This window comes from Polyodon spathula, chromosome 30 (assembly GCF_017654505.1).
Source record: "Polyodon spathula isolate WHYD16114869_AA chromosome 30, ASM1765450v1, whole genome shotgun sequence".
In the NCBI taxonomy this organism is placed as follows: Eukaryota; Metazoa; Chordata; class Actinopteri; order Acipenseriformes; family Polyodontidae; genus Polyodon; species Polyodon spathula.
In genome coordinates this window covers 314,133-339,132 of record NC_054563.1, presented here as the reverse complement: position 1 = coordinate 339,132, position 25,000 = coordinate 314,133, and the positions used below count along the sequence as shown (strand labels likewise).

At 41.9% G+C, this 25,000-nt stretch overlaps 1 protein-coding gene across 1 annotated transcript in view; it reads right to left on the bottom strand.

Moving 5' to 3' along the window:
* Positions 1 to 25,000, bottom strand: part of uvrag (UV radiation resistance associated gene) — a 48,678-nt gene that overhangs the window by 5,470 nt on the left and 18,208 nt on the right. The window contains exons 9-12 of the mRNA XM_041232572.1: positions 19,173 to 19,257; positions 16,048 to 16,135; positions 15,785 to 15,845; positions 10,298 to 10,463 (exon numbers count right to left, since the gene is read on the bottom strand). Coding sequence (XP_041088506.1) covers positions 10,298 to 10,463; positions 15,785 to 15,845; positions 16,048 to 16,135; positions 19,173 to 19,257 — 400 coding nt within the window. The remainder of the gene's footprint in view (positions 1 to 10,297; positions 10,464 to 15,784; positions 15,846 to 16,047; positions 16,136 to 19,172; positions 19,258 to 25,000) is intronic.

Below are 25,000 nucleotides of genomic sequence, written 5' to 3'. Positions count from 1 at the left end.
GTGATCTCAAAACAGATCTCTCATTAGCAACATGTATTCAAACCTGTACACACAACTAGTGGGGCTTATTTTATTTATGATTTACGTCATTGAATTAATTATCATCATACTTAGAATAGAGGAATCTATAAATACATAATGTGCAATGCTTTACCATAAGCTTATCCTGCCGAGAGCCATTAGAATAGATAGAGATCTATAAATATACAGAGTGTAGTGCTGTATCATAAGCTTACCCTGCTGAGATCCATTAGAATAGATAGAGATCTATAAATATACAGAGTGTAGTGCTGTATCATAAGCTTACCCTGCTGAGAGCCATTAGAATAGATAGAGATCTATAAATATACAGAGTGTAGTGCTGTATCATAAGCTTACCCTGCTGAGAGCCATTAGAATAGAGAGAGATCTATAAATATACAGAGTGTAGTGCTGTATCATAAGCTTACCCTGCTGAGATCCATTAGAATAGATAGAGATCTATAATATACAGAGTGTAGTGCTGTATCATAAGCTTACCCTGCTGAGAGCCATTAGAATAGAGAGAGATCTATAAATATACAGAGTGTAGTGCTGTATCATAAGCTTACCCTGCTGAGAGCCATTAGAATAGATAGAGATCTATAAATATACAGAGTGTAGTGCTGTATCATAAGCTTACCCTGCTGAGAGCCATTAGAATAGATAGAGATCTATAAATATACAGAGTGTAGTGCTGTATCATAAGCTTACCCTGCTGAGATCCATTAGAATAGATAGAGATCTATAATATACAGAGTGTAGTGCTGTATCATAAGCTTACCCTGCTGAGAGCCATTAGAATAGAGAGAGATCTATAAATATACAGAGTGTAGTGCTGTATCATAAGCTTACCCTGCTGAGAGCCATTAGAATAGATAGAGATCTATAAATATATAGTGTAGTGCTGTATCATAAGCTTATCCTGCCGAGATCCATCCTTTGGTTTATCTGTGTAATGATACACTGTAATCATCATTGCTGAAGAATGGTGGATTTCTCCAACGTTGATAGACACAGATTATAAGAATTAAAACAGTAAGAGAGCAGAGAGCAGCAAACATTATGGAATGACCCAACCACTTTGAGACCCCAGGCCACAGCCCACTGTACTGAATCTCTGGGGGTTCAACCAGCGGTCTGAGCAGATAACAACCCCTGGCAGGAGGTCCAAGGACAGAAGAACAAGAGAGGCATTTCTGAAGAGATGGGTGTATCTTGAGAACATTTAGTACAGATACTACCAAACTATGTTCTGAAGAGGAATGCATTTTCTTAAGCGGTGTTAATTACTCAAATTGTCATTTCAAGAATACATCCATAGCTATTAAAAAAAGAAGTGCTAAAATTTAAAAATGCTAAAGAAACTTAAATAAATTCAAATGTTTTGACAAAAGTTATCAATATCCTTGCAGGATCAGACACCTCTGTGTTGAAGGGGTTAACAATATCCCGCAAGATCAGACACCTCTGTGTTGAATGGGTTATCAATGACCCTGCTGGACCCTGATCAGACACCTCTGTGTTGAAGAGGTAATCAATATCCCTGCTGGATCCTGATCAGACCCCTCTGTGTTGAAGAGGTTATCAATATCCCTGCAGGATCCTGATTGGACATGTTTGTTAAAGGGGTTATCTTTCGATCATTTAGATTTTACTAATATTTAATTCCTGGCTTGTCTGCACGGTTTTCTGTTGCTGTTTCTGCTTAGATCAGTATTGGCCATGCTCATTAAATATATTCCAGCAAAAAATCAGTATTGCTGAATTAGCCTTGCTGAAGCCCATTGGAAATGCTTCCAGCGCCGTCCTCGAGGAGGCTTTTCAGAAGAGCGTCACCAAAAAGCATGGCAACAAGGGTTTGTTTTTTTATGTACATCAAAATACTAAATGCCTTTTGAAGAAAACCATATTTACACATTACACAAGCCTGATACATCAGGACTAAAAGTGATTTGTGTCACAGTCTTCCTTTGTGGGCAATAAAATATGATATCTTAGAGACAATAAAGCAGGTATTCTGCAGATGTGCAGGCTGTATTAACTCTTTCAACAATAATCTCACGATGATGGGACACAAGCACAAATCAAGACATTACTTAAAAAGGTACCTGTCCAATAACTAAGTGAACAGTAACAAATCAGAAAGCTGCAGGTTCCAATATCTGGCAAATTATTACATTGATCTGTCATAAACACTTTTTTTAAATGGGTGTTTTCCCTAATTAAGCTTGCAATACAATTCTTAAGGTTACATAAAAAAAATGTCTCAAAATGACAGGTTTGTGATTAGATCTCTTTAAATGTCCCCAGTTGTGGTAACCTTTGTGTTCTAGATTGGAAACAGAAACAGTCACTTCTGAATTATTTCACATTCTGCATCACTAATGGTTAGATTCAGGCCTCCTTTAAAAGTCTGCTTTTAATATCCTACAAGGCTGAGCGTCCTGGCTTTCTGAATCCAGGGAATATCCTACAAGGCTGAGCGCCTCGGCTTTCTGAATCCAGAGAATATCCTACAAGGCTGAGCGTCCCGGCTTTCTGAATCCAGAGAATATCCTACAAGGCTGAGCGCCCCGGCTTTCTGAATCCAGAGAATATCCTACAAGGCTCAGAGCCCTCGCTTTCTGAATCCAGAGAATATCCTACAAGGCTCAGAGCCGCGGCTTTCTGAATCCAGAGAATATCCTACAAGGCTGAGCACCCCGGCTTTCTGAATCCAGAGAATATCCTACAAGGCTCAGAGCCGCGGCTTTCTGAATCCAGAGAATATCCTACAAGGCTGAGCGTCCCGGCTTTCTGAATCCAGAGAATATCCTACAAGGCTGAACGCCTCGGCTTTCTGAATCCAGAGAATATCCTACAAGGCTGAGCGCCCCGGCTTTCTGAATCCAGAGAATATCCTACAAGGCTGAGCGTCCCGGCTTTCTGAATCCAGAGAATATCTTACAAGGCTGAGCGCCCCGGCTTTCTGAATCCAGAGAATATCCTACAAGGCTGAGCGCCTAGGCTTTCTGAATCCAGAGAATATCCTACAAGGCTCAGAGCCCCGGCTTTCTGAATCCAGAGAATATCCTACAAGGCTCAGAGCTCTGGTTTTCTGAATCCCTGTTCAATATGAACAGACACTGGTGATGATGTCTATGCAATACCTCATCTTAACAGCAGCTGGGCATCAAGCTTCATTTTCTGCACTTCTGCAAAATAATGATTTAAAAACGAAGACGAATAGTGCAACACTATACACCACCATGGCAAAATGTGTGTTTAGAGGTGAAAATTCACAACACCCCCCCCCCCCCACAAAAAAAAAAAATTAAAAATCAATCACACTAATTGTTATTAGACTTTTCACTCTTTCAGCGTTTGCATTTCAAACCCAGGCAGCTCCTCTGAGATGCATTTGCTCTTGTTCGTTAGTGTCCTCTTCCTGCTTAGCATTACAAAACAGCTCAAAGCGTTAACCCGTCTGCAATACGTTTCCTTGCAGGATCCGAGAAGGCACGCTCACAGTGAAGAGTCAGCCCAAACCACAAGGATCCAAGCTCCTTCAAAATGAACCCACTTCTGCATTGGTGTTCTTAAAAGATTTCTCAACTGTACAAATCTTTACATCTGTATTAAGAGGAGAGTTACGGGCTCCAGTTAAAATATTTTCAGTCTCATTTTTACAGGCTCACTCACAAGCGTGTTGTTTTTTGTTTATTTTAATTGCCTATAAGAGGTAGTCTGCCTTTAATCCAGTCTAATAAAAGCTGCTATAAGGCACCACTTGATTTTAACTGCCTTCACCTGTTCTCAATATTACACAGCCCATCTGGCTTGCATCTTTTATTCTGTTATAATCAGTCGTTCTGGGACACAGCTATGGAAATGTGGGTGCAACATGTTCCCAAGCCCACTGAATTCAAAGAATTCGGGGAGGGGAGGGGGGACGGGACGGGACACAGACTTCTGTGCTGGAATCCAATCGAAAGGATTCCCGGCTTTATTGAATCTGTCTTTTCTCTCCAGCTATAGCAGGCAGATCAGATATGTTACTTTATTAAAACACTGGCACTACAAAGAAAGCGCTGGACATCTGCAGAGCAAAACCATAACACGCTGGACTTGAGACACCTTCAAAGTGTAAAAATGTGTATAATATATGCACTGGGTAAGTAAGTTAGACAGGATTTACGCTATTCATGACTGTGGTATCGAATAGCCCACTAGGGTACAACTGGCTCTAAACCCGGAACAACAAGGAAGCATTCTTCTTCTTTATTACATTCTTAAGACTTGGATCCTTCTTCACAAAGCATGTATCCCGCTTGCTAAGGTTTGAAAGCATCTGTAAAACAGAAAAAGAAACTTCTACAGAACTAAACAAACAGCCAAGATGCATGCTGGAGATTTAAATGAACCGCCCTGAGTTACTCATCCAAAGCACAAAATTAAGGATGGCTGAATGTATGTTTTTTTTTTTTTTTTTTGTCTACTTACTTTTGAGAGCACAACCTCAAGCCGTAAGGATTTCTGGAACCTAAATTAACTGCAACTCGTTTTGTGTTGAAGCAGAATACAAATGTTTAAGAGAAATGGGGGTTTGAGGTGGTCATTACATTTTTAGGACTCTGGACAAAGCACTTGGTGGGAGGCGAAGAGGGAGAGACACAAAAAGATAATAGGGGCAGAGAAGCAAAACGCTCATTTTTTTCAGTGAAAGGAGGCCATCATAAAAAAAGGACAACCTGAAATAAATGAACCCGGCTCTACAGGGTAAAGCTCCACATTTCCACAGCAGCCTGAAGCATTCTTTAATACAAAAACATCCAGTTAAGACAACTTGACAAACTCCAACTGCCCGCTATCCCTGGACCATAACTCTCCCCACACCTCATCATGCTGAAGTAAAAGAGTTTGGGTGAACCAGAGGGTTCACGTTTTTAATACTCTCCATTTATGGTTCATTATTGAGCGGGGGTTGGGGTTAAACCCTACCATTTAAAAAACACACACAGCAGGGTCAGTTTCTGCACATGATTTATGATTTGGCTCTGGAAAGGATTTTTCATGGAGGCTGAAAGGTTGTCTTAAGGTCTAGACTATTTCCAGTTTTTTTCACCCTTCTTTATTCTTTAACAGGAACTGTGAAGTAGTCGAAAGCTACAGTCGAGGTAATGCAATGGTCAATGTGAAAGGTGCAATGGACCTGCATGTCCCAGTTTCTCCGCTGCTGTTGCACTTTCAACAGCTCTCTCTCTCCGAGTTATTATAGCATCTGAATCTGCAGCACCCACCACCCCCACAAGACCTTCCCCAATTCTCTCAGTACACCCCGGTCTCACAGGCTTGGGAGATACCTCTACTTCTTTATCATTTAAAAAGTACCTTTAGCAATACTACCACTTACCAAAACAAAACAAAATCCATGCTGCCAATCTGACCTGGGTGTACAACTCAACTGAGTATTTGTCCACCAAGCATATGTTTCAAAGTCATGCACCAAAGTGGCATTGCATTAGAGGGCGGGTGATGAGAGGCTGTCTAAACCTGCCGCATAACCTTTAAAAGGGGCAATATAGGGTATCTGTAGCCACTTCCATGCAAGTATGTTATTAATACCTTCCCTGCCACTGCTAGAAATACAAAATAAGAGCTCCAGTATCAAAAAGTATAACCACCGTTCCTTCCATTTACAGAACGTACCTGCAAAAAAGTGCGACAGCAAATCAATGTGGCGAGAGGCAGGATCTGTGTTCACATTTTTGATCAGCTTCTTGTTTTTACACAAACACACACACACCATTGCATGTGCTGTTGCTCTTCACATCCTGTAAAAGCATCTGGACACTGGATTCATACTCATGCGCAGATCAAATGGAATTTAACACACTGTTTAAGACCAGAGTCGTGTGTAAGAAAAGGTGTTCTTTGCTGAACTGCAAGTTAAGTGCAGGGAGAAGGGATTGCTCATTAACATGAAGTGAACACCAAATTCGAACTTGGGGTGTAAAAGAGCATTGTGTGCGGAGCGGCAGGTATGTACTGTATTGTTCAGTAGGGTGTGGAAATCACATGCTACAGTTTAATTGTACCGACAGAAATGCTTCTTCACCCATTTCCAAGATTGCACTGCACTGCTCCAACACACCTATACTGCCTCATATAATCAACACGTAACACTCTGCAGCAGATCAGAAACCAGAATCAGCTGCAGGGCTTTTCCTAGAAGTGATGTTCGTTAGCTTGCTAGTCAGCACCTGTCACACCTACTTATGATAAACACGAGAGGTATCCAAGGCAGGGGGGGAGGTAGCAAGCGAAACACTGTAGTTTTAGTGGAGAGCACTGGAATTAAAATGAAAGGAAAAACAGAACATGCACCTTCTGGTCATGCTTTGAACCCCAGTTGTCTCACTATATGCTTGATAATATTGGTAGGACTGGCAGAATGCTGCATGTCAGAGATCCTTCCATCCCAGCACTTGCTGTGGTTTCCTCTTTACTTGCAATTGCAGCCGTTTCCTTGTTCCACTGACAGCTGGCTTCACAGCCCTCGATTCGCACTACCTGCTAATGTTACCTTAGGTCTGTGCAACGAGCCGTTAAAGTAATTGTAGCAAACAAAATAATTCCAGAAGCCTTGGCCATTGTGCACTTCCATTAGCTACACAGGTCTCCAGTGTGCAGTTTTAAAAGACACGCATGTTACTGCACACTCTGAAATTGCATAGCATGATATCTGATAGGACTCTAGGTTAAAGGAAGCTCTCGGTGTCTATGTTTGAATCTGTTTACACCTGCACTTGGCTCATTTCACCTCAGCAGTGTAGGTGGGTTAAATCATGTTGCTGGCTGAAAGCATGTCAGTCGACAGGGTTATTGAAAGGAAAGAAGCCAGTGAAGGGGTGGGGGCAGTTTCACTCTCCAGGGAAGTGCAAGACAGTCTAAAAAGCATGGCTTGCAAACAAACAGGGCTTTCTTTAACCTAGTGTCATACCAGAGATCATGTTTTGAAATGGAAATACATGTTTGCGAAAACTGCACACTTGAGACCTATATAGAATGAACGGATGTGCACGGCAACATATTTCATTGCACTATTTTGTTAACTGCAATTACTTTAAAAATAGTAAAAGTGTGATCTCACTGGCTGAACGTGTTCAGAAAATAAAACATTTGTTTACCTGTGTCTGTTTAACTACTCCAACACAAGGAGAATTCAGAACATGGCACTTATAGAAACAGACCGCTTCTGATGCCACACATCGCTTCAAAGAGTTCTATTATTTAATGCTGTAGAGCACGTTATAAAAACACACTACAATTCATCAGAACCAATGCATGTTGCAGGATGTTGGAATCAAGTTTAGGACTAACACAGAACATGAGATGGCTGTTGATCAAACTTCTAGCCTTATTTTAATGTTAAACATACCAGTTTAAGCATATAAAAGGTGCAAACAGGTGTAATTTAAAATGAAAACACCGATCAAATTGTACTGGCTCTGCAGACTAACGTGTGTCTAACTTACCTAAGGTAACATTAGGTAGATCAGGACTCGAGATAAATCAGGGAGACACCAGATGATTAAGTGCTAGGATTTAAAGACCTACACAGTCCAGGCATGTTCCGTGTAACACCACGTTCCCAAGGCATGTATACAGACTACCTATGAATTCAGATCTATAATCATTGCAGAAAGTAATTAATTTACCCTCCAGGAGAGTCACTTCTCTAGCTTGTCACAGGTCAGGAGAGTCACTTCTCTAGCTTGTCACATGTCACTCCATAACAGTGAGGAACTGAAAAAAACTATTAATTAAAAAGGTAAAACAAAAACTTAAAGCTGGCAATATATATAGTGTTCCCTGACCTGTGAAGAGTTACAGTCAGACAAGGGGCTGATATTGACAGAAGAAAAATCGGTTAGCCAGCTGCCATGGTGCCTGCACCATGCTGTGTGACCACAGGTAATCATTTATCAACACTCTGTTTGTAAAGCTGCAAAGTGATTCATCCACATATGGCGTCCAAAAGGATTCCAGACAAACCTTAAGTTATAATGCAATTCCATGGGTGTAGGAACAATTCGTTGAGTGGTGCGTGGCAAGTACATTATCGATCCGCAGGGGGGAATCAGGGGGCTGCTCATCAGCACCGACACACACACACACACACACACACAGGCTTTTTATTTCTCCTTTAAATATGTCTCTAAAAGCAGCTCAAGGGAATGAGAAACAGGCTTCAGGTTTAGGATGTTATTAAAAAAACAAAATTTTAAAAAAGCAAAAAGCATACAGCAAGATCTGTGCAGTTCTACAAAGAAATCAGACTTCAAGTGTCAATGGTTGAGTTGCAAGGCCAGTTGATTTAGTAATGTTCTCATCCATGCCAGAATTTCCAGGGAATAAGGAACACAAGAATAAAACGTCTCCATAGTATAACTCACCCCTCTCGTATACCACCCTAGCAATAGCAGAACTGTCCTCGTAACGTGGACACCTCGGGACAAAGGATTTTATCCACATTCTGCTGTTGTCCACGATAAGAGAGACCAAACAAACCCTGAGAATATGACGTTTCTAGGTGAAACGATTTAGGAGGCATCAGTTGTAGAAACGGTGGTGTATTTGCAAATTCATGCAAGCTCCCCCAACAAAGATGCTTAATTACTCCTGAAAATGCAGAACTATTGCTCTAGTACACAGAGCCAGGCAGTGACAGTTGTTTAGTCTGACTGTCGGTTCTACTCCCTTCCTCCAACTTGCCAAAGTCTTTACCAGCATTATTACCCTGAGCAATGGAAACTGTTACATGACTGTGGAACACTGAAACTAAAACCAGACACGTTACCAACCTGAAAATTAAAACAAATAAATGAAACACTTAACAAGCACATACGCTCACACGCACACAAACACAACTCAAATACAGCTAAAGCTGACTAACGTTTCTTTTAGAAAGCAGCACTACAAAATGAACTTCTTGTTTAAAATAATAATACAATTGTAAAGGCACGCAGTGCATTTAAGCGTGTCCGTCATCAATAACATTTCTAACCTAAAAGTTCTCATCCCCCTCCTCCAGGCATCTCATTAAAAAGAACGTGTGCCAAACATATTTAAATCTGCAACCACAGAAACATTATGAATAAACAACTTGCTTGAAAGATCGAAAGACAAGGATTAGGTAATAAAAAGGGGGGGGGGGGGCGCGATGAATTATTATTTGCAACTCCGACCCAGAGCTTGCGTGAGCAAGCCTTGAGAAGAACAGGTCTCCTGAAAGGTCCCTCATTATTAATTTTATAAATAAAGAACCAACGCCTGGCTCTCACTGGAGCTTTGGAAAAAGATCTGGGGCTGGATCACATCTGGAATCAATTCCAGTGCTTCTGACCCAAGATCCTTGGCTGTTTCACTGTTGAGTAAATGGTACGAGCTAGGATCACGTCAACTTTTTTTTTCAACCCCATATCTGATCCTAGATGGATTGTGCCCCCCCGCAACACATTTTAAATGTTTTATACGACGTAAACCTGCTAATCATTGAAACAGATTTGTTTTAGCATGTATTCTTTCACATGCCTTAAACGAATTAAAGAAACAGAGCCTTCCAAATCAATAAGGATACCCATTGTTCATCTCCTGCTAACTAAGGACTGAACTTGGACTTTGAGCAGATGAAAACTGCTTCAGTGCCAAATCCCTTTTCTGAATCCCTCACAAACAATGTGATCTGAATTACCACCTCGAAAAATCACAGCAGCTATTCCTATGAGGGTCAGCGTTACCAGAAAATGTTTTATCCCAGTCAATATGAAAAATCTGTTCTGAGAGAATGAGATCGTAAATCACAAGGAAATGCATTATGCAGACCGATGCAAACAATGAATCAGATTTCAAATTAAAAAACACCAAACAATACATAAATGCAACTCAAAAAGGAATTTTATTGTTGTATTGGTGTATTGTTATAAAAATGTAAATTAGTTGTGAGGGAGGGAACTTTATTTGGGGAGGAAATAAATATGTTATCCACTACATATGCTTGCCCTTTAACTAACTAAATGAACTGAGATGGACATTTACACATTGTTTTCCTTGTTTGATAAAGGTTTTGAGACCCAGATATCCTGATGAAGCAGACTCTGCCACTGCTGGATTCGAGAAGGTAAAAACGGTCAGTGTAATCTTTAATCTATGGACTCTTCTAGGGCTTTCCTCTACAGACTCTTCTACTGGACTTCAGTCTCCATGAGCAGCACAAGACAGAAGGAACACTTACTCTCTCTCCTTTTCCGACAGCTGGTCTGTGATATTGTCCTTAATTGAAGACCTGGAGCCCTTGTGGACAACCGGATACCTGAGCGGAACTTGCAGAAAGCAGGAAACCATCAGCACAATATGGGCTGTGTAACCCAGGGCAACCGCGACGCTTCCGTCGTCCCTCGCTGCAGCAGAAACAAATAAAAAAGGAAAATAAGAGTCACAGATTTATTCTTTCAAATGTTCTGTAAACGACGTTTCATTCTGTGGTTGTGGAATTCAGGTATTTTAAATGCCATGAGAGCTGGGTTCTCTCTAGTTTAAATACAGCATGAAAGGTTTTCACTTGGTGCTACTGGTGACTTAATGAGCTCCACCTGTATCTTATTAAGCAACAGTGGACACTTCCAAGACCAAAAAATGATCCAAGTGAATTTTTAACAAGCAAGACGTGCATCACTTTCTTGTTAGTAAATCGAGTTGCCAAAAATCCAATTCCTGTAGGAGCTTTAGTGTATTCTCAGAACTCGTACATTGTTTTGGGGTTTTCAGCATTCTGGGACATACTTGTGGGTATTGTGACATGCCCCTGACTGTTAGAAACCAAACTTCATTGTGGTGTTTTTTTCTAGAATGTAGTGGAAGGGGGAGGGAAGGATAAATACACACGTTCTCAAATCTCAAGTCACGTGCCTTGTCCTGTATCCTGTGTTACCGGCTTAGGTTCAGGGTTTGCTGGTTAATTTAAAACAACACTGAAAAGACAAAACAGCTCTACATGGCATCACTGCACAAGATTAATCCTAAAATCCACACGTTTCATTGGTTATATCCTTTCGTAATGCATTATTTGATTATATCCTTTTGTAATGCATTATTTCATTATATCCTTTTGTAATGTATTATTTAATTATTTTTTATTTAAACAATCTGCAAAATAAATTATATTTCAGCCCAGAAGAAAAATGAAGATGGAGATGAAGATGAAGTTCCCAGGCCTGCCCTGATAGCTGACAACTAGCTTTGAGAAAGGGGTACAGTGCATAAAAAAAGACTTGAAAAAAACGCAGCATAGTGTTGTGAAGAATACACAAAGGAACTGATACATACAGTACCTCTCAATCAACGCTTCTGAAACACAGTCCCCAACAGGCCTCAAACGGTGCCTTGCTATGCATTGGGTAGGAAACGCACAAAACTCCTGCATGCCCTGATCTTTGACACTGCAAATCAACACTGTGCTTTCCTCGCATTAACTGGAATTAAACTGCACAGGTACGGGACCAATGAAATACAACACATTGCTATCTGATGGCGTACAGCACAGTGCGTGTGAAAGTCCCGTCTCACTGCAGGATATAATACTTTGCCATCGCTTACAAGATGACAACAGAACACCACAACGGGCCAGGACCTTTGAAACATTCGCTACAGATAAAACTTTTTTTGTTTTTGTTCTCTGTTGGAGGAGTAAGTTACTTTGAAACAGAGAAAGCCTCGTGCTGGGAAAGTGTTATGCATATTGGAAGCCTTCACACTTCAGGCAACAACGCATGCTGGAATTACTCACTACATCTTTCTGAATATACAGCTTTGAGACCAAAACAGCCACAGACCTCCTTGGGGAAATAGTTCACAGCTGCAACATAAACGAGGTGTTCTAGTGTCAGGACCTACATGTGCCACAGCACAGGTGCACAAGTCAGCTTCCCCCTTTCATATATAAAGTTTAAATTGTTTGGTGAAGCCGCTGAACAGTGACCAGAAGGCTACGATCATGGCTAGGCAGTGGGGTCTGTCCTTCAACCTGGGTAAACCTGCGTTATATTATTAATCTCCAGCTCTTTGAAGTCATGCTTTTCTATTGCAGAAAAGTCTAAAATCAGATCTTCCCCAACACACACCTGCAGGAAATCAGATAACACTTTCTAAATGAAAACTAATAATTCATCTTTCTTTTTTTTTTTTTTGTTAAAACATGAGAACATCACGTCAAGGGAAAGCCTCCTAATGCAAAGTAACCCCTGTACTGTACAAAGCACCACAGCAAGGATTATAATCTGCATTATTTAGGAGCTGACTACTTGAGAAGCTCACTGTGTTGTTGGACCCCTCTCCTTCCTTGCAGGCCCCTCTATTATTACTACTGCGTGCTATTGGGCTCACGCAATTGAGAAGTCTATCACTGGCTATAAAACAGAAGCTTCAGACCTGTTGTTTTAACCATGTTTCCATGGTTGGGGGGTCTCTCAGGGGGCTGTAGTCTGTAGGAGTACCCCTTCAAATCTACATGTTGGGGGGGGGGGGGGGGGGGAGCAGTTTTCTCTCAGTTCTGCTTTACCCTGATAAGTAGCTGGCTAGAAATCTCAAGCTCTCTGTCCAAATGAACAGGAAGTGATTTTTAAATTCCTGGATTGTTCTGCGGGAGGTTTTTAAAGAAAACCTTTAGCTTACACTTTCATGATGTAGCGGGTTAGAGTAGCCCAGGAGGAGTGCCACTCTGCAGTGCTGGGTTCTGCTGTACATTGACTACTGACACGTGTTCTCTGCAGTGCCACACTGAGGACACGCTGTTCTCTGCAGTGCTGGGTTTTGCTGCACACTGACTCTGACACTGTTCTCTGCAGTGCTGGGTTTTACTGCACACTGACTCTGACACGCTGTTCTCTGCAGTGCTGGGTTTTACTGCACACTGACTCTGACACGCTGTTCTCTGCAGTGCTGGGTTTTACTGCACACTGACTCTGACACGCTGTTCTCTGAAGTGGTGGGTTTTACTGCACACTGACTCTGACACGCTGTTCTCTGCAGTGCTGGGTTTTACTGCACACTGACTCTGACACGCTGTTCTCTGAAGTGGTGGGTTTTACTGCACACTGACTCTGACACGCTGTTCTCTGCAGTGCTGGGTTTTACTGCACACTGACTCTGACACGCTGTTCTCTGCAGTGCTGGGTTTTACTGCACACTGACTCTGACACGCTGTTCTCTGAAGTGCTGGGTTTTACTGCACACTGACTCTGACACGCTGTTCTCTGAAGTGGTGGGTTTTACTGCACACTGACTCTGACACGCTGTTCTCTGAAGTGCTGGGTTTTACTGCACACTGACTCTGACACGCTGTTCTCTGAAGTGGTGGGTTTTACTGCACACTGACTCTGACACGCTGTTCTCTGCAGTGCTGGGTTTTACTGCACACTGACTCTGACACGCTGTTCTCTGCAGTGGTGGGTTTTACTGCACACTGACTCTGACACGCTGTTCTCTGCAGTGGTGGGTTTTACTGCACACTGACTCTGACACGCTGTTCTCTGCAGTGGTGGGTTTTACTGCACACTGACTCTGACACGCTGTTCTCTGAAGTGGTGGGTTTTACTGCACACTGACTCTGACACGCTGTTCTCTGAAGTGGTGGGTTTTACTGCACACTGACTCTGACACGCTGTTCTCTGAAGTGGTGGGTTTTACTGCACACTGACTCTGACACGCTGTTCTCTGCAGTGCTGGGTTTTACTGCACACTGACTCTGACACGCTGTTCTCTGCAGTGGTGGGTTTTACTGCACACTGACTCTGACACGCTGTTCTCTGAAGTGGTGGGTTTTACTGCACACTGACTCTGACACGCTGTTCTCTGCAGTGCTGGGTTTTACTGCACACTGACTCTGACACACTGACTGTTCTCTGAAGTGGTGGGTTTTACTGCACACTGACTCTGACACGCTGTTCTCTGAAGTGCTGGGTTTTACTGCACACTGACTCTGACACGCTGTTCTCTGCAGTGCTGGGTTTTACTGCACACTGACTCTGACACGCTGTTCTCTGCAGTGCTGGGTTTTACTGCACACTGACTCTGACACGCTGTTCTCTGAAGTGGTGGGTTTTACTGCACACTGACTCTGACACGCTATTCTCTGCAGTGCTGGGTTTTACTGCACACTGACTCTGACACGCTGTTCTCTGCAGTGCTGGGTTTTACTGCACACTGACTCTGACACGCTATTCTCTGAAGTGGTGGGTTTTACTGCACACTGACTCTGACACGCTATTCTCTGAAGTGCTGGGTTTTACTGCACACTGACTCTGACACGCTCTTCTCTGCAGTGCTGGGTTTTACTGCACACTGGCTCTGTTGTCCGATAGGCTGTTTCCAGACATGCCTGGATCAATGCGCAGCCTCACCCACAGCTCTTTCAATTGGCTTTATTTGCAGTGTAGATTCTGCAACATTTATATCTTTTCAAACTGCTGCTTGAGTTTCACCTTTTCTTACTGTGTCCACCGCATCGAGTTTCATTTTAACAGAGAAAGATTTTGCCGTCTGCCATGCTTCGTACTGTATATCTGGAGCATTCACCCAAAATTTGAGTCAAACTGCATGATGGGGGAAATGGAACCCACAGCCTTACCGTGTTCTAACCGATTCCGCGCTATAACAGGTCCAGTTATAACGGGGTAGCACTGTACTAATAATAACACTAATGCCATCATTCTCATATGAACTAGCTATTGAAAAGACACATCTGAATGTCCATATACAAACTATACAGACTGCACATGCTATTTAAATTTGATTGATTTGTTTTTAGAACAGTATTTGTCAAAGTATGTATTTCAATGTACTTGTACAGATTTATTTATAACCCCACATGTACTGTAAAAATCTAAGAACAGCATTCTCAAAAAAGCAAGAGAGCCAGCCCAGCTGTTTCCTCCGGTGCTGTGGCTAAGGAAGTGAAACAGCTTTATCATGTGGCTCCTTACACAGTGAAGTATCGAGTACAATTCACTGTCAAAACCGAACTAACAGGATTTGGGAAAAGAAGGGAACTTATTCTTTAAAATCTCCAGTTTTACAAGTAAAATATTCCAGATTTGTCTTTTCAAATATATTATTTCAGTTAAACATTACCCCCCAGGATTGTGTTTTTTTAAGTGAAGACTGAATGTTTAATGTAGAAAAGCCGTTGATAGCTGTGTCTGCATTAAGCAATGCGACATCCTATTAGAATATTGTTTCACCCTTTCAGTCCTGAATTACTTTTGTTGAAATGAAGTTATACAATTCAGAAAGCCCAATGTGATTTCCGCCAGCACGTGTTAACACAGTGTGCCAACATAAGGTGAGATCTTAAACACAGGTTAAACCTCTCGGGGATCCTCTTCCTGCAGGATTTTCTTCCTGTTTTCTCTATGCAATTCTACGTTTTTGTTGTCCAAAGCGACATATTTCCCCGTGGAACCAACCTTGCATGATTGGTCTACTTGTGTTATAATGATCATGACAGAGTTGGATGAGATGTTCTACATGTGAGCAGAACACAGTAAATAAAGGTGAATCAAGCGGATGTATTTATATGGAAAGTGTATATTATTAAAAAAAAAAAAGAAAGTAAAAGCATGGGATAAATATACAAGGCACTATAAAAGGCTTCATGTTTTCAGACTCGCTGTATATAGAGTCAACATCCCCATTGTGTAAAATAAACTAAACATTCATACTGTACCTTGGAAATCTTCCGAGTTTGGCAGCTTGACTCCACATATTACATAATCCGTTTGATTGCTCTGTAAAAATCAGAGTGCAGCGATCACACAATCAAAATCGTCTTTGCCAAACTAAATGCAATTTGTTTGTACACATTTCTGTACGATCATTTAGATAGGTTTATATTTTGGTTCATGAAGGTTTCAAAACACAATACAACTCAGTTTGTCTTAACATGCACGCACACACACACACACAAAGAAATAAGCATTTCCAGCTCACCACTTCAATAGGATAAATGTACGAGAGTTCTGACAGCAACTGCCTACACCGGAAAGCCAGCTGAGCATTGCTCTTCAAAAACAGCTCTCTGAAAAGAGATTTAAAAAAATAACAACAACAATACTACTACTAATAATAATAATAATAATAATAATAATAATAACAACAACAACACTAATAATAATACTTATTTAAAAGCAGTTGAATCCCGCCGATGGTACACACTACTGTATCACAAAGGCATGGTATCTAAAACACTACGTATCGAGGTATGGCTGTTTCGGTATCAATATCGTTTCAGGACTGGCTAGAACAGCTTGATATCAGTTCATAGCCCTCTGCACGACAAGCAGGCTACTGTACACATTTACACCTGTACTGGAATCCCTAGCAAACACGGTGAAAAGATCGATACCAATTCATGTTTAATAAGCAAAAAATCATGGTACAGTAACTGTCGTTTGCTTGCGTTTTATTAAACGCACACTTTTCTATGATGGATCTTATATTAGTGAGCCACCTTTCAAGGCATGATCATGTGCTCCCTGATTAAAAACCTGAGTCGTAAAACAAGGACGTTTCATTTTAACCCATTAAGTGCCATTGTTCTCATTTGAGGACAGGCTACTTTGTAATTTTTTGGAGCATTTTAAAGAGTCATCCACCAGTTATTTAAATGTTTCCCAACTCAATTGTTATGATAACCGCAAAAGTCTAAAATGTTAAAATGATCACATTACATAAATACAGCTTGTGTTCTGATTTTTTTTTCAAAGAAACGAATTTGGTACTTAATAGGTTAAACTCGCACTAAATTCTGGTTCCACTTATTTAAATAGCGCGTGGGGGTGCTGCAGTCAGACTGCACTAGCGACAGGGGTGAAAACACTCCGCTCCTCCACTTAAACAGGCAGGGAGCTCAAATAGAAAAATCCAATAAAAACAGCACTGAAACGCTCGGCCACTATATAGCAAGGAATCTTTTTACAGTATGTTGGCTCGCTCGTTTCATAGGGTGGGGAAAATGCCCCGGTGAGTTCTCTTAAACTCATTTATACAGCTTTTTAAAATTTGAACAATAAAAACAGAAAGCTCTGCTTTTAAACTGCAGGTTGTTGCCTGTTTTCCAAATGTTAACTGAAGAATTCATGTGTTTATTTTTAGGTGTACCCTGTGACTTTCCGATGGGTCCTCTGAGCTGACAGTTCTTGCTGTTTCTGGGACTGATTTTGAAGACTCGCCCCCCAGGAAATCGGACGAGCCATCAGAACTTATTTTATTGTTGTTTTTTTACTGGCAATATGTCATGTAAAAACTCGGGTATAATGTTACTATTTCGTAATTTAAATCAATAATACATTTAAAAAGTTCCCTTTATACATGTGTGCGTTCCAAAAGCATGGGCGCACAGTTCAGACTTGTAACAATTCACAGTAGAAGCACTGCTGGGGAGGTTCAGGTAAACAGCAATTCCTATTCCCTTTCAAAAACAATTCAAATTCCCTTTTAATCAGTTCCATCAAATCAAAATTGCAATCACCAGCATTCTGTTAAAACCAGATTCACACAGTGGCAGCAAATTACTTGAACTAAAGTCACTGCCAGTCAAATTCAACTGGCTTCAAACGAAAGCAGTTGAACAATCAATACAATTATTAAAATGTCGCTAAAATATAAATTCCAATTCAATTAAAGAAATTGGAGTTGGGAATTGATTTTAAAAAGGAATTGGAATTGAAATAAACAGGAATTGACCCCAAGCCTGGTTGAGGGGCTTGCACATTGAAAACTGCGGAGAGGAGTTCTCTTTCCTATACTGCTCGCGCGCTCTGCAGTGTGGAGAGTGGAGTTCTCTTTCCTATACTGCTAGAGCGCTCTGCAGTGTTGAGAGTGGAGTTCTCTCTCCTATACTGCTAGAGCGCTCTGCAGTGTGGAGAGTGGAGTTCTCTCTCCTATACTGCTAGAGCGCTCTGCAGTGTGGAGAGTGGAGTTCTCTCTCCTATACTGCTAGAGCGCTCTGCAGTGTGGAGAGTGGAGTTCTCTTTCCTATACTGCTAGAGCGCTCTGCAGTGTGGAGAGTGGAGTTCTCTTTCCTATACTGCTAGAGCGCTCTGCAGTGTGGAGAGTGGAGTTCTCTTTCCTACACTGCTAGAGCGCTCTGCAGTGTGGAGAGTGGAGTTCTCTTTCCTATACTGCTAGAGCGCTCTGCAGTGTGGAGAGTGGAGTTCTCTTTCCTATACTGCTAGAGCGCTCTGCAGTGTGGAGAGTGGAGTTCTCTTTCCTATACTGCTAGAGCGCTCTGCAGTGTGGAGAGTGGAGTTCTCTTTCCTATACTGCTAGAGCGCTCTGCAGTGTGGAGAGTGGAGTTCTCTTTCCTATACTGCTAGAGCGCTCTGCAGTGTGGAGAGTGGAGTTCTCTTTCCTATACCGCTAGAGCGCTCTGCAGTGTGGAGAGTGGAGTTCTCTTTCCTATACCGCTAGAGCGCTCTGCAGTGTGGAGAGTGGAGTTCTCTTTCCTATACCGCTAGAGCGCTCTGCAGTGTGGAGAGTGGAGTTCTCTTTCCTATACTGCTAGAGCGCTCTGCAGCGTGGAGAGTGGAGTTCTCTTTCCTATACTGCTAGAGCGCTCTGCAGTGTGGAGAGTGGAGTTCTCTTTCCTATACCGCTAGAGCGCTCTGCAGTGTGGAGAGTGGAGTTCTCTTTCCTATACTGCTAGAGCGCTCTGCAGTGTGGAGAGTGGAGTTCTCTTTCCTATACTGCTAGAGCGCTCTGCAGTGTGGAGAGTGGAGTTCTCTTTCCTATACTGCTAGAGCGCTCTGCAGTGTGGAGAGTGGAGTTCTCTTTCCTATACTGCTAGAGCGCTCTGCAGTGTGGAGAGCGGAGTTCTCTTTCCTATACTGCTAGAGCGCTCTGCAGTGTGGAGAGTGGAGTTCTCTTTCCTATACTGCTAGAGCGCTCTGCAGTGTGGAGAGTGGAGTTCTCTTTCCTATACTGCTAGAGCGCTCTGCAGTGTTGAGAGTGGAGTTCTCTTTCCTATACTGCTAGAGCGCTCTGCAGTGTTGAGAGAGGAGTTCTCTTTCCTATACTGCTAATTCCTATACACTCCGTCGTGGGTTTGGAGTTACCTTTTGGCAGTGCATTCCTTTTGCTGCTCTGTTAAGGACTCCTGGTCTGTCTCCAATGATTGTTGCTTGTTTGAGAATGCCTCCCCTAAAAGAGGGAAAAAGAGAAAGAGAAGCATTTACAAGACATGAAAAGATGAACAAGTGTGTTAGATTACTGTCCCAATCAAACACACTTGGATTAGTTTAATCTTTTTAATAGATGTATTGTTTTGGAGTTGATCTCTAAAGCAGCTCCCATCAACATGCTGTCATGCTGTCATTAAACCCTTCTTCCTTTCCAAAGAGCCCAGAGCGCTGATTAAGAGGAAGGAATGAGGAAAGGACTGCTTACACTATCATGGCCAATAATCCACCCTTTAATACCATCTTCACCCTTCAGGTTTTTGTAAAGACGATAAATACATCAGTGGCCAAGTGTCGACTGTGGTTGTGGATTTTAACTGTAACTTAGCAGATAGTGCCTCCAGGTGGACAAGTGATGTAAAAACCTTTGAATAAAAATAACAAAATAGGTTGTTTACGGCCGTGAGCGAAATACCCACAGCACTCCAGGAGTGTCCATGCAATATTCTGCTCTACCTATAGAACAAGGACAAAGTGTGGAAGATAAAGTATGTTCAAACCTAAATTAAAACAGCTGAATTCAGAGAGCTGCTTCCTTAGATCAAGCTCTGCATCTGTTTTAGCCACGCAGAGCAATTTGGAGCAGTGCAATCTCCCCAGTCATTCTGTCTTTGGACTTCAATGAATGCAACAAACATTGGAAAATGAGAACCAGTTATAAAAGAGTAAATTCACCCAGGAGTGTTGAACACAAGTCCTTCAACACTAGCTCTTAACACTTGCTGCAGCAGCTCAGTATAGTTCAGTTCAATTCAGCAGGTATAACAGCACTACAGAATAACAGTCATGGACAGTGGACACTTTGTTTTGTAGTCTGCAAGCAAGTAAATAAATAAAGTGTAAACCAGACCAGATTTAAGGTACTCTGATAAAGATAGCCCTCCAGCAGGATTTTCTTTCTCCCACCCAGATCCTTCTACTCATTTCCCTTCATCCCTGAAGTTTATTTTTGATTCAAGGCTGAGTAAATTGTATATACCAAGCAGAGTGATGAATTAGAAAGCAATAATGGAACAGACGCCTCTTTCCAGTGGATAGGGTTCAACAGGAGTCTAAAGAACACTGAAAAAAGACATTCCGTTGAAAGAGACCACGAGGCTTCTCTATACAGCAAGAGCGATCAGCCTGCATGTCCAAGGATTGCTCTATATTCGATTCATGAGAAGTGCTTTTGTGCTCTAGCACCACTCCTCAAAAACAGTTTCAAATAACAAAAGACCAAACTGTGTTTCCAAACCGTTTCATTATTGCTACAAATAACTCTTGCCAGACGCTCCACAATACACAATCTGAATGATTTGGACATTATAATATGTTTGAGAGCTGTCCAGCTGCTTGTTGCTCTATGAATAAAAGTTTGCAAAATCAACAGGGCTGCGATTTGTCATTTATGACAGCCTGCAATTATTTTCTCTTTACTGAAGCGATCAAGATGAAGTATTATAACGGGAAAGGGTGTGCCAATTGGGCTGAACTATAGCCTTATTGCTTTGAAGTATTGCAAGATGCATATTTAAAAAAAAAATGCATCAGTTGTATTTGTTTAGGAAAATGCTTTTGCTCTTTTGTAAAATCGGAGCTCAAGCATTGTGAAGCCTTTACAAATGTTGTTCTTGTTTAGTTCTTGCCCAAGGGGGTCCAAGAAGGAATGAAGCACCGCAGAGCAGTGTGAAGGAGGAGCCGGACAGAGAAAGCGCTCAAACAGCAACTGAGCTCTTTTTGAATACAAAAAAGCAATTCAATTAAGCAGACACTGCAGCACGTTTCTAATACCAAAAAGAACAGACCATTTAGACCATCAGCCTAGCACCTGAAAAGTGCATAACTTGATTAAGAACCAACGTGACATGGCTTTATCTGTCAAGATAATTTTACCCAGAGATACAAATCTTTATCAGATTACAATGTGGAGCACAGCCTGATTTTACGAATGCAAACACAGCCTGGAACTTGAAAGGATGTTGTTTAAAATAATGACACCCCCAGAAGAAGCCTGCATGTACCCAGAGTAGCAGCAGCTCTTCATTTTACTACCACTCCTCTCCTGGAGGATAAGATCAAAGAGAGCAATTAACAAAGCAAGGGTGGAATGAAATCGTTTCATATTCATGCAGGTAGAGACCCTGGAGGAATGCTTCAAAATATGTCATTTCAGAGAAGGGGTTTCTTCTACAGCAGTATTAAAATGTTGTTTTGCATTTTTGTTTTTTTTGTTTTTTTCAGACATAAACTTCCAGATTAAAAGATGAAACACACATCTCATGCTCACATTCACACTTCAGGCTCGGTGTTCCAGATTCGTTCCCCTGAAGTCAAAAGGTTGAAAGAAGAGCCAGTCTTGATGTGTTGGGACAACAATGACTGGTCCCTATGACCTGCAAGCCATCCTGTGGCAGTGTTAGCTGGTCACCAAAAACACAAAACAGGGTCAGTGCACGCATGAAGAGCCCTGGGAAATCAATACACTTTGGGACATGCACCTTCAGGGACATGCACAGCAGTGTGAGCCATTCCAGATTTTACTGGGAGATCAGTCATGCCTGAGCCGAGACAATCCATAGAGGCAAAAAGCTTGGATGGGAGCTGGTAGTAAAAACCTGGAATGGCTCGCTGCTTGTGCACTGGGAGTTCTCATATTTCCTCATTTTTATAATGCCTTGTGAAGCATGTTTTAGTGATGGCAAATTAAAACTGTGTTACAGTAAGGAGGCAAAACAATCCTGAAGCCCAAATGACAGCAAAAAAGTCAGATGTAAGAAAAAAAAAAAATACAAAATCAATTCATCCCAAAAGGAGTACAGTTAAGTCTTCATACAAAAAAGAAAATCTAGTGCTTAACAAAAATCCAATTCACAATTGTTAAAACGGTCATTGTTTTCTAAATTTAGGACTGGCCTGCGGCTTACGCTATTTCACCAGCAAACAATGTGGAGTTGCAACAACAATTCCCCGCCCAAAGCTTGCAAAATGCAGGATTTCACACCTCTCCAAGAAACAAAGAAGTGACAGCGCAAGGGCCATGTGGTTGGGACATTAATTAGAAGTTAGACAGGTGTAAGCCACATTGTTGCAGAGATCTGCTACCTTTTGAGGGCTTCGGAGTGCTCAGAAAATACCATAAAATTCCCCATTAATTCTAACAAAACTTTGTAAGATGATTTTATTGGCTATTAGTCAGTAACCGGCTAAGGAGAGGTCAGGGAACTCAAATGCCTTTTCAAACCTATAACAAGGCCATGCTAAGAATCCATGGGAAATCTGTTTAGAGGAAAAAGGGATGGGAATGAGACGCCCCCATTAACCTGAATTGAATTCTGTTGTACCAAAATAAAATGTACAGAATACAGCAAACAGTCGATAATGAAGGAGTAGCTATTACAGGAGGATACGAACTCAAATGCACAGTACTACGGTAGTGCCAGGCATAAACATGAACACACAAGTGTACAATTTATTAGAACTCATTTGTAGCCGTCCTTTTGCTGGAATGTTCTCTAGGTTTTGAAGTGAAAGCCTCGGGCTTCGTCAGCAACAAGCTGTGGTGCCAATAAAGGAAATGAAAAAAACATGGAGGCTACAAATGGCGTACCCTTAGAAGAATGGGCCTACTGTACTTATTAAACGAACGGCCAAACCCTCTGGTGAGGTGAAAAGGGTCCGATCGGAAGACTGCACATGGGTAAACTTCCTACCAAACCCATACAACCGTGCTTTGAACCTTATGTATTAACACTAGAACCGCCACGCGGGTCAATTTGACCCATTTTGGATTTAAAATGTTACTCTTCCATTGTAAATCATATTAGAAACGATGATTTTGGTTTTACAGGTTTGTACGTACATTCCCAGTTTTTTTTATTTTTTATTATTGATTATTGAGCCCTAAAAATACACATGCAGACATATTCTTGGATCACAGCAACTTCCACTGCAGGGACTGGAATAAGACTCCTGTTGTGTAACAGTTTCACCCATTCCAGGCTTCACTGCGTGTTTGATTAGCCCCAGTGTACAGGTAACAAGCTCAGGTGCCTCGTATTAAACTCACAGTAAAGCCAGGATTTGGATCAAACTGCTACGCAACAGGAGTCTTAATCCCATCCCTGTGCTGTTGTCACTCAACTGATAGTCACTGAAAGGCTGTTCTGGTGGAACCCAACAGCCAGGGTCATTTATAGGATCCATAAATATTTGAGCACTTGCGTTTGTGCCCACTTATTAAAATCATGACATGAAAAAATCCAAAAACTAAGTAAATAAACGTGTATGATCTTCATTTCAGACCACGTCGTGTACCAACCCCTTCTTGGGCCATTCGTCCAGGGAGGGCACACGTTTACGGGCAAATGGAAGCCGTCTGTTATCCCTGCCAGGTCACAGTGCGTGTTGATTTTGCATAACAACAACCTAGCAACTTGGATGTATAAACAGGAAAGACAGCAAGGATTATATTGATGGGGATTAAGAATAGGCAAAGACAGATTTCCTAAATGTGTTCAGCAGCTGGACATCATCCGAAACAAGTGTGTATATTTTCTATGGATTAAGGCTCATTTATTTGGTATATATCTCCCTCCCAGGAAGACATTTTAAATAAAACACTTTTTTTTTTTTTCCCCCCAGAACGTTGTGCATGCTATTTTAATGATCTGGAATGTTAATGATTATTATCTCCCACTTACAAAAGCATACCAACAACTCCTGAAATTAAGAGCTACTGGAAAGATCAGTGGTAGAGATTTGTCCATCAGCACTGATCAATATGCTGCAACAGCAGGCTTCACACACACAGCATTTGTTTTGCGAGGACTCTTATTTTGTGGTAGGGATCTCAAGCCAGCAATAAAAACACTTGTTTTATCACCAAACTCCTCAATAATGCAATCCAAGTCATTATTTTATTACTACAACATCTCAAAAAGCTGGGCAAATGCCCGCGATTTTCTTCGAGTGCTGGATGCGGAAGCAGCTACCTTGTTTGTTTAGGTCTGCGTTATGTCTGTGGTGAAGGGAAGAGCGCATTAACTATGCCTCAATTCTACATTTCCCTACACTTTATATTGGCTCGCTCCCGAATGACTAAACAGTGTGCTCAGGCATGCGTGCGCTCCTCCGGCCACCCGCTGTCCATAATAATCTTCTCAGAAACAATAATTATAACCAGCACTTCAATCACCGCTAAACTCTGTTTGGATTTCTTTATTTTTCCCCTCCAGGTGCGTGCTCACTCCCGAGACAGGCTCGGACAAGCTTCCCCAGCGGTAAGTGCATTTAGTTCACATTGCTTTCATCGTTTCGCGGCTGCCTCCTCCCCCAGTGGTGAATTAAGGAGTCCCCCAATTGTGTCTGCAGTGCAAGCCATCACTCCCATCACTGCCGCTGCACGCTGCACATGGAATCCAGCTGGCGACCCTACATGCCATCGAATGGCTTTCAAAACCCAACACACAGCTAGAAACTCGTCTGGTTCTTTTCAAATGCCATGCGAAAGAAGAAGAATGGAACAGCAAGGGTGAACAGGGCTGTCTTGCTTTACCTGGGCAAGCTGGTCCTCAATCCTGCTTTAGACTGGACCCCCGTGTTAATGAATCCAACACACACACACAGTGTTACCAGACCCCCGTGTTAATGAATCCAACACACACACACAGTGTTACCAGACCCCCGTGTTAATGAATCCAACACACACACACAGTGTTACCAGA